Source organism: Gymnoscopelus microlampas, assembly GCF_963454915.1.
Source record: "Gymnoscopelus microlampas genome assembly, chromosome: 23".
Taxonomy (NCBI): Eukaryota; Metazoa; Chordata; class Actinopteri; order Myctophiformes; family Myctophidae; genus Gymnoscopelus; species Gymnoscopelus microlampas.
In genome coordinates, this window is record NC_139960.1 from 34,635,078 (window position 1) to 34,646,056 (window position 10,979).

At 44.5% G+C, this 10,979-nt stretch overlaps 1 protein-coding gene across 2 annotated transcripts in view; it reads left to right on the forward strand.

Annotated features, from left to right (window-relative positions):
• The first annotated feature begins 619 nt into the window (after positions 1-619).
• hgfa (hepatocyte growth factor a) overlaps positions 620-10,979 on the forward strand; it is a 37,395-nt gene continuing 27,035 nt past the window's right edge. For both annotated transcript variants that reach the window (XM_084050053.1, XM_084050054.1), the window contains exons 1-2: positions 620-745; positions 7,470-7,629. In XM_084050053.1, coding sequence (XP_083906179.1) covers positions 682-745; positions 7,470-7,629 — 224 coding nt within the window. In that variant the 5' untranslated portion in view covers positions 620-681. The remainder of the gene's footprint in view (positions 746-7,469; positions 7,630-10,979) is intronic.

Genomic DNA, 10,979 nt, shown 5'->3' on the forward strand with positions numbered 1-10,979 from the left:
TATCAGTGCATGTGTTGTGGAAGTGACACGCGTCCGGTCTGGCATCACCTCTGTTGTTTAGATCACTGGTTTCCCAAACCTTTTTTTATAGCTTGAGAGAGACCCAAAAGAGAATGACCCAAGCTACAGTGAAAATAGCAGATCTACAAGCTCTGAACTTTCTTGAGCTTGTGGATCGGCTATTTTCACTACTTCTTAAACATCTGTTTTCTAATTTATGGAATGTTTTTGATTTCTTTTTTATTTATACATGACATTCTTTTGAAAAGGAAATAGCAGTATTTTTGGATTTAAAATAATAATAAATGGTTTTATAATAATAGAAAACAAAAATGTAGGAAACCAAAAATAAAGGGATATTTGCTTGTGTGGACCCATAAAAGATGTATCCGCGACCCACACATGGGTCCCGACCCGGCGTTTGGGAAACGGTGTGATAAAGAAGAGCACAGACTGGAGGAGAGGAAGGGGGTTGAACCAGGACGTCTCCGGGTCTAATAGTGGAGGCAGGAGGACAGGACATCATCCCTCTCTCTCTCTCTCTCTCTCTCTTTGGTTGCTTCTCCTTTTGGACTTTATTCTCTAACCCACGGATCGGACAGTTGTTCATCATCACACACACGCGCGCGCACACTCACGCACACACACACTCCCCAATCGGACGCTGTTTGTTTGACCATCATGAGGACAAACGTGTGGATTTATAAAGTGTTGCTGTGTGTTGTGGTCTCCGCGGTGGACGCAGGTAAGACACGGAGGAGAGTTGGACTGGACCCGTGCGTAATGTGGAACGGCACGGCACGTTATGATAGGATAATGTTATTGTCAGTAACGGATAAGAAGCGTTGAGATCACGATCCCGAGGCTGCAGCACTGGATAAAGATGTTTATAATACACTGTTTCCCAAACAGTGGGTCGGGACCCATTTTTGGGTCACGGACCAAATGGGTCGCGAGTAAATATCTCCTTTTTTTGTTCCTAAAAACAAACAAATATATTATTTCAAAAGATAAGAAAATAGTTAAATGAAAAAAATAATTTAGAAATAAAATGAAAACATCCGATAATCAAAAAAAAACTGAAAGTTGTGAAAATAGCAGTTCTACAAACCCACCACGTGGTGCGAAGCAGGGGTTGTGGGCTTGTAGATCTGCTATTTTCACTAGATTGGGTCCCGGGAAAACATCTAATTTCTCTTTTGGGTCTCGAGCTAAAAGGTTTTGGAACCACTGGTTTAATACATGTATCAGAGTGAATTATGTGGAGACTGCGTTGCACGGAAACACCATTTCTCCCATGTTGTGCTCTAATTAACCGTAAACTGTTATTTTAATTTGATATTTTGTATACCCATGGTCGCTTTTGATGGTAACAGGATAGGTGGGCACTAGGGACATCTGCACCTCGATGTAAATTTGTTTTGGGAAGAAATTGTGATTTCGTCCAAAATGTTAAAAATTTAAAATAGTTTTAAGTATGATGTGAACATGCTTAAACATTTGACAATTAATGTCTAATATTTCTGAAATGAATACACATTGCTACAAAACCTGTGTATCCAGTCATTTTGGGGCATTAACAAGAAGTTGAAGGATAATTAAGTCTGATAATGGTGTACCTGCATGTTCACGTATACTTTATATATATCAAATATTTAACATTTTGGACAAAATAGCCAATTTTACATGCCCAGTGCCCAACTATCCTGTATTCTACCATGGTACCATTCCAGCTGCGTAAAGTAGAATATGGGAACTTGGGAAGGTGCGTGCACACACACACACACACACACACACACACACACACGCACGCACGCACGCACGCGCACGCACCCACCCATGCACATACATGCTGCACGCACACGTGCTTCAGCAAGTGCCCCGCTGGGTTAAAAGACATATGTTTGAAGTCCATCTGCTCATGTTACTGCTTTGTCATTAAAAGTTTATATAGGTCATTGTCATTTCGGTAATAGACACTTGTATATCTGTGGAACTAATGCCTGCTACTGGGGGGATGGATGTCGTCATGGGGATATTATTCTCCTCCTGCACTCACTGTAAAACAGGGGTCTTCAACGTTTTTCAGCCCAAGGACCCCTTTGTCGAGAGAGAGAGATGAAGCAGGGATCCCATATTGTATAAAACTGTGTTGCTGATTAAACTTTTTCATAGATTTCATAGATAGTTGGACTCATGCTAATGTGTATTTTCAGATAGTTAACCTTTTAAACCCTCAATATTTAGTCAACTTGACCGTTGGCTCTGTACTTGATCTGCTCTTTTTCCCTCTACACCAACTCTCCGAAAATAGCAGATCTACAAGCTCACAACGCCTCGCAGCGCGAGGCGTTGTGAGCTTGTAGATCTGCTATTTTCGGCTATAATGTTCCCGATCACACGAAGATTTGGCGGACCCTGTAGTACCCTATAGTAGACCCTGTAGTAACTCTTGAGGACCCCCTAGGGGTCCCGGACCCCCTGTTGAAGACCCCTGCTTTAAAACATTAGTCATTCGAACAGCTTAAATTGGTCAGTTTGCACGGCGACAAGGCAACGGCCACAAGTGAAGCGGAGTGATGCTGTTATATATGCGCGTCCCCGCGGCGGTATGATGTGAGAGCGCGCGTTTTGGCAGGACAGGGGAACAGTTTAACATCTGGCGGGCTGAGCTGAGGGCCACATTTTTCGCTCGCAAAGCGCGTGTGTGCGCTCACTGGAGCACATGTAATGTCTATGCAGAGTCCAGACAGAGGCGCACCTCGAACCTGCTGCTCTATTGCCACTTTGGGGATGCTTTTTTTCCCCCTTCTTCTTATTGAGTAGTTCTCCTCCTTCCTCACGTTCCATAGGAAGCCCACACACCTTAAAATCAACACTGGACCGATCACCTCGACCGTGCGTAGAGTGTAGAGAGCTACATTACATTTGAAATAATATTCAAACCTAAGCGAAAATTCTTGTTGTGGAGATAGCGATACATAGGAGTCAGACTGGAGGCAAGAGGAAGAGACTAAGTGAAATCTAATTGAGCGGCCTGGCGAGACATCAATGTTGGAACAACAGCGTGATGAGTGCCAGATGTGGTCCTAGTGCAGCCCAAACATTAATAATGCGTCCTCCCCAAAACCATTTTCAACCACGGGGAGCCCTCCAACCCGCTCCAGAACTTACAATCTCCTAAGTACACACACAACGTCTTGTGTCGGATCTTGGCACGAGAGTCTGTTGCTATAACTCACCAGCATGAGATTTTCTTCAGTGATTTATACACCCCCACTTGCCACCAATTACAGGAGGGGGGGGAGAAAAAACGATTGTAAGTGAACGGCGTCGTGCACCTAAACTTTTGCAGGGGTTTTCGACAGGGGGTCCGGGACCCCCTAGGGGTTCCTCAGAGATACTGCAGGTGGGCCACCAAATCTTTGTGTGATAGGGACTTTATTTTTTTAATTTTTACGTTAATCACTTGAACCCTCACATCCCTATTCTGGGGGGAATATTAGCCAAATAGGGATGCCAGCCGATCTACAAGCTCACAAACGCGTCGAGATGGGCTATTTTCGGCAAAGAGGTTTGGTGTAGAGGGCAAAAGAGCAGACCAAGTACACAGCCAAAGGTCAAGTTTACTAAGTATTGAGGGTTTAAATCGTTAAACGTGTGGAAAACACACATTTAACATGAATCCAATACGTAGTGGGGGTCCCTGCTTCATCTCTTTCTCAGCTAAGGGGTCATTGGCCTGAGAAAGACCCCTGACTTAAAGGACGTTTCTGTGCAGGATTTAGACCACAGACAGAAAGTACTTTTACAGTAGAGTTCCACTCCAGCGAAGGATGCACTCCACATGTTTCCCCCCCTTGGCAAAGATGAATGCTTTGCATCACTGAGGTTGCAGTATTGAAATATGGATCGTCCCATTTTTGACCTGTAATGGATGTCATCCTTATGGGTTTATGTTGCTCTTTTGCAATGATAAAACTCTTCTTTTGATGTATTACTTCCAAAGAGGCAGGCTTCTCTCAACAAAGGCCTGTAAATCAAACGCCATAACTTTATTTTTGCGTGCTTGTGCAAACTTTCAAACATATTTTCCCACAAATAAAATAAGTCCCGTTGCTGGTGGCCATTGACAGACTATTCATAAAAGTTATTTTGAACAACAGTAGAGCAGAGACACGGAGTGATGAAACATCCTTTATTCCTGTGGAGCAGGATGCCAGATGGGGCTGCAACTTGTTACTTTCAGACCCCCCCCTCCACCCCCCCCTCCACCAGTCTTCCCATTTACTATCATCAAATGCCCACCGGCCCCTCTGCGATCATGACTATGAACAAATTGATATAGGCACAGCATTCTGACCACCATTCTTGTCAGTTGTACAGTTTTAAGTGTGTGTGTGTGTGTGTGTGTGTGTGTGTGTGTGTGTGTGTGTGTGTGTGTGTGTGTGTGTGTGTGTGTGTGTGTGTGTGTGTGTGTGTGTGTGTGTGTGTGTGTGTGTGTGTGTGTGTGTGTGTGTTGCTCAAAATGAAAGGGGACAAACTGTCAAAAAAAGTCAACAAAGATAAAACAGCAATACGCCACAACTAACACGATTCTAGAAAATGTAACATAACAGGAGACCAATAGCTACTATACTGAATATAAACTATTAGACGTGTTAAACTGTTACTGGTCAAATATAAGATTTAGCCCTCACTAGTATCTAATGTCCCCCTAATGTACATTAGCTTCCTATGGCATTATAAATCTCCATCTCACAGTGCAACGCCCATCCAGCATTTCTGGTTCATTGGCAGTGTGTTTAACCAGAACGTGCCTGATGGTGTGTTTTGAACTGTGGCTTGATGTGGGACAGCTGTCCACACCTCTCTGTCCGTCTGTACTGATGGTTTTCTATCCGACCAGCTTGTTAAGTGCAGGCATCCCAGCTCTAACCGTAAACATAAGTAGGTACGAAGATGCCTCATTGGCCACTGGATCCTACTGTATGTCAACTTAACCCCCACATTGGCAGGGGCAACTTGAGAATCAGTAGTTCTCACACTTTAAAGATTTTTAAAAAATGTTTAAAAATTGTAGAAGTACAAGCTCACAGCACGGCACGAAGTGACACGCTGTGAGCTTGTATATCTGCTATTTTTGAATAGCCAATGCAGAAATGACACGGATGCTTTCCCGCTTTTAATGGGTTAATATGCGTGCGTGCGTGTGTGCGCGTGTGTGTGTGTGTGTGTGTGTGTGTGTGTGCGTGTGTGCGTGTGTGTGTGTGTGTGTGTGTGTGTGTGTGTGTGTGTGTGTGTGTGTGTGTGTGTGTGTGTGTGTGTGTGTGTGTGTGTGTGTGTGTGTGTTGGTAGATTATTTCTCTGTTGTAACAATGCTTCTTGGCAATATATTTTATACAGTTGGAAAGCCTGTTTATTTCCATTTTATATGGTGCCCCATTTGTAAGGAACATGCATTTGTGGGATGTGCAGCGCAGCTGAGTATGTGGGTGGCACCCATGAAGATGTACTATTGAGTCTTGTTGTGAGCTTCCTACCCCATGTGCCCCCAGGCGCCCATGGCACCTGTGGGTACATGGGGTACCTGGGGGGCTACATGTCTCCCCATAGGATCCCAGAGGTCTGTTAGAGTGGGATCCTATGGGGAGACACAGAGTCCAGGAAGTTCTGGGCTGTTCCCCTCTCCCCTCTTTGTGAAAACCCTCCATAAAAACAGAGGGTCTAGGGCGAACAGGTGTATGTGAAAATGAATGCTTGTCCCTCAGAAAAGAATAGCGGACTGTGGAATGATTGGCCGAACTCTGTCACAATTCGGTCACAGACGTGACGTCCAGATGTGATGTTGCTTGGTGCAACAAATGTCACTAACGTGACATCCGGATTTATTTGGCCAAGCTTCACCTGAAAATGTAGTACTTCTATCCGGAAAGCTATTTTTCGGTAAAAAAAAGAGAAGGAAATTCTTAGAATTCTTTTGAAATCTTTGGAAATTAAAAAAATACTTTAAAAAATACATAATGACATGCCCAAAATAGGGACGCCACGGTTAATTATGGTTGGTTATTAGAGTTTGACAACCAATCGGAGGTCTTTCAAGCAGCAGAAAAGGTTCCTCTGTAAAAGGCCATTAGGTCTAGGGGATAGATAGTGGAGCATTTGTTTTTATGTATGTTACTGTCGTTTATTTACAGTGTTTGTAAGTTATTCATTGCTGCTTGTGAGAAGACCACAATGGAAATAAGTCTTAGGACTTTGTTGTGTTTATCCTCGAACTGCTGTAACCTTGTGGTTTAATTGCATTTCAAATCCAATCAAATCAAATTTGACCAACAAACTCCAAACACCCCCCTCCTCTACCCACTAATTTCCTCTGTGACTCTGAAGGTAGCGAAGGAGGTGATAGAGGTTCCTCGAAACATGAACAGAACGCTTTGTTCATCGGAGGATACTCGTTCCTCATTCAGGTGCTCCAAGACACTTCCCATTGTAGGTGGAAGAGTAGTAATAGATAACGATTTCATAATATTACCAATGCTTGTGCATTGGTGTGCATGTGCATACCACTGGTTATTGGCTATCATGAATTCATTGCGACCACCCGCCATTCGATAACTTGTACAGGTACCTGTTTGATGACATACATGTGTGTTTTCTGTTTACCGAGTTGGTAGTGAGAAGAAAACTAATTGAATCATGTGGATGATGTGGATCTTGGGATACATGACATCTATGACGTATCAGAAAAAAACAAGAGGGTCTCCAAAAAGTTCTATTAAAAGCCCTATTTTTTGAGGCGTGAACATTTTTGAAAATATTTGCCCATAATGATATTGCCCAAATAGGGATGCCAGGTTGAAAGTGTTTAATGAACGTATGCTTGCAGACAAGAACACACGTGTCTAATCTGAAGGGAAATACGATCGCCATGGACCACAAATGATGCCCCTGCATAGTGCATATGACTGAATATTCCAAAAAGGCACTGATGAACGGTCCAGCAGTTTGCGAGACTCACAGACAGAAACATAGACAGACAGACAGAACGACCCTAAAAAACAGTTAGCAAAACCATGCAGTAAAATAATGGTATTTATTAGTCAAAATTGGTAGAACCATTATAGGTGTCTAAACTAAAGCTGAAGAACCAGTGGAGAACCATACAGGTTCTTTAAGATGTTCTTTGTATGATTGCACCTCAACCATCCAGAAGAACTACTGAAGAACCACCGTGTGTGCGTGTGTGTGTGCGTGTGTGTGTGTGTGTGTGTGTGTGTGTGCGAGTGCGAGAGAGAGTGTGTGTGTGTGTCGTGTGTAAGCGTGTGTTTATCTGTTTGTCCACGAATCTGCCCCTTTTACACGAACCACTTGGTTACGAGTATGTATGTTTACTTTACTCATGATGTGAACAATGCATATTTCCCGTCTGACCATGTGTGACTCCTTCCTCCTCGTGTTCCCGGCAGGGCGCCTTGGGAGGACTCAGCAGACGTTACAGAAGTATGAGAAGACCGAGGGATACATGCTGCTTTGCACCGACTGTCCCCAAGCCACGCTGGTACGAAGCCGCTCGCTGGAGCACTGCGCCCGCAAGTGTAAGAAGGGCAAGAAGGCCTTCAACTGCAGGTGAGTTCCGGTGTCTCAAAGCAGTGATTCTCAAATTTCCATCAAATCCATTTGAACACACTCAGAGTTACAGGCGTGTAAGGGAACCCCCTCAAGGAGGCCTGGACCCAGGGTTGCCAGATCTGCTTATTATAATTTCCCCGCAAGATTTTAGTTGAAAATAGCCGATTCACAACGCGTCGCATCGCGACACGTTGTGAGCTTGTAGATATGCTATTTTCAAATAGCTGATGTATATGTTAAAGTGCTCATGTGCCCCATTGTCGCTTCTTTTGGGCTGGTTTTCCTAGACCTGGTTGCTTGTTTCTCTCACATAATCTGGCAACACTGCCTGCACCCCACTTTGAGAACCATTGTCTTATAGGTTGCGTTGTACTTGCATTTGATTTGACTGAAGGTTGCTCCTTAAATGGGGGTGAAACCTTTGGCTGGTTTTGTTAGTGTTTGTTTGTTTCTTATTTCAGGTTAAAAATATACAGCAGATTAAAAACATGACAGGAAGGCTGAATTTACAGCACACGGTGAGGTAAACTGCAGCTAATCAGATTAATAACGGGTGTGTTAAATTCAGGCGAGTCAATACCGTCTACGCCCTGACTTTGGGAGGTCAGGGTTCCATTCCGCAGGCGGGTCATACCAAAGCCTATAAAATTGGGACCCAGTGTCTTCCTGTTAGCTCTCAGCATCAAGGGTTGGATTGGGGGTAAGTCCCTGTGACATACTAGCTTCATGTCCAGGGGGTGTAATTGTCTCCGCCAGGCCGAAAGGCATGGCGAGAGAGTATGTTTTACCCTCCGTCCGTCCGTGTGTGTGTGTGTGTGTGTGTGTGTGTGTCCTGTCTGTGTGTTACCAGCTAATCTCCGGCACCGTTGGCCCGGTCGCTGCGAAACTGTGCACACCCACTCCCTGGATGCCAATTCAGAACCTCTGCCCCACATTTTTCACATGGGCCTGTTATAGCGCCACCAGGAGGCCGATTTGTGCAAAACCCATTTTTTCCCATTACACCTACAGCTTTTAACCAAACGTCATGCAAATTGGTACACAGTATCTCTATAGTTATGTGATCAACCCGGATCTGTCCGATTTCCCATATTGCATCCTCATTGGCTAAGGTTGGCTTCCAAAGTTTGCAGGATTGGTCCGTTTTGAACAAACTGCCTCCAATCATGAACGCAGCTTGCCATTTCCATAAAATTGCACACGCACATTCCCACTAGGCCGAGGAAGAAATGCCACTTGAACATTTTCAAATCAGCCTCATGGTGGCGCTATAACTGGCCGATTTGCATTTTTAACTATAACTGCACCGATCTGCGTGAAACTTTGCACGCACACTCCCTAGAGGCCAAGGAAAAACATTGGACTGCATTTTTCACATCTGCTTTTTACAGCGCCACCAGGAGGCCGACTTATGTAAAATACATTTTTGGAGATTATTCCTTCAGATTTTGTCCAAAAAACACGCAAATTGGTACACTGCATCTCCATAGTCATGTGATTCTGATGGATCTGTCCGATATTTCATATTCCATCCTATTTGGCTTACAGTGGCTTCCAAAGTTTGCAGGATTGGTCAGTTTTAAACAAAATACCTCAAAACATGAATGCAGTGTGCAATTTCCGTGAAAGTTTGCATGCAGATTCCCACTAGGCCGAGGAAGAAATGCCCCCCTTTTCACATTCACATTGGCCTTTATAGCGCCACCAGCAGGTCTAATTTAGCAAAACACATTTTTGGAACAAAATGCCTCAAATCATGAATGCAGTGTCCCATTGAAAGGCCTAAGAAGAAATGCCACCCTTTTCACATTGGCCTATTATAGCGCGGCCAGGAGGCCACAATAACCTACCTGACCTGGCGGAGGGAGACCTGTGCTCCGAGGAGCACTTTTTCTAGTTGTACATCAAGCTGCCTCACGCTACAAAAAGCCGTCCGTGGAATTGTGTTGCTGCGGAACCCGTTTGGGTCCAAGTTTGCTTCCTGTCGGCTACTGTCACGGCATTCACAAACACTGCAACAGGAAACAAACTTGGACCCGTTTAGAATGTTTACACTGTCGAGTGTGAAAAGGTCTATATGACGGCGAATACTCGCTGCTGTTGGTGTCAGTGCTCAACACAACATTGTTGTCATCAATCGCCATGGTAACCAGTCGAACCACATGCCGAGCGATTCTTAAACGATACAAGCCGCAAGAGGTCTGTTTATTGGGTGTTGATGAAAACCTCAAGTGCTGCCTGAGTGTGAATGTTAAAATGGAATCCAAGCAGACTTGTCTCAGTGTAGACAAGTACGTCCTTAAACATTTTCTGCTCTGCTCTCTCTCTCGTTTTGTTTCTCACGCTCTCTCATCTGTCTCTTTATTTTGTATTTTTTCTCAATTTCATATACACCATTGTCTGTATGTAAACAGGACATAGACACTGAGGGTTGTCATATCCTCCTGAGAACTGAGGACATTAAGTATATTACAATTTAGGGTTTCTTGTGATTTTCTATGCGAAGGTAAAAATAAATCTCTTACAATGTAGATTTCAATTGACACACACGCACACACACACACACGCACACACACACGCACACACACACACACGCACACGCACGCACGCACACACACACACACACACACACACACACACACACACACACACACACACACACACACACACACACACAAACACACACGTGGAAGGAGGATGTGTAGCTATAGGGAGCAGCTCAGGTAGAGTGTGGGTCTAGTCTAGGAGTGTAGCTGGTCTAGGGCAGTGGTTCTCAAACCTTTTCATGCCAAGGACCCCCAAATTGACACTTATTAGCCCGTGGACCCCCATTTCAAAAGATATGCCAGGGATCCCCATAAGAGAAGATTTTTTACGGCTCTAGCAGTGATTCTCAACCATTTTAATTTCAAGGACCCCCAGTTTGACATGCATTAGTGCTACAGACCCCCATTTAATGGCATTTCTATCACTTGGACTGCAATTTATATTGTAAAATCTATGTCAATTTAACTCTGAGAGTGTACAAATGGAACCAAATGGACCCGTTAGGGTCCATTTGGTTCCATTTGTACACTCTCAGAGTTATAGACCCATAAGGGTCCATTTGGTGCCTAATCTATCATTTAGCTGGGGACCCCCTGGAACTCCCTCAAGGACCCCTGAGGGTCCCCGGGCCCCACTTTGAGAACCAATGGTCTAGGGTGGCTCACAGGCGGGTAGAGGGGAGAATGAGGGGTGGGTGTGGAGGTAAGAGGGGGTCTAGGAGTGTAGCGGGCCTAGGGTGGCTCTTAGGCAGCTAGAGGGGAGTATGAGGGGTGGGGGTGGAGGTAAGATGGGGTCTAGTC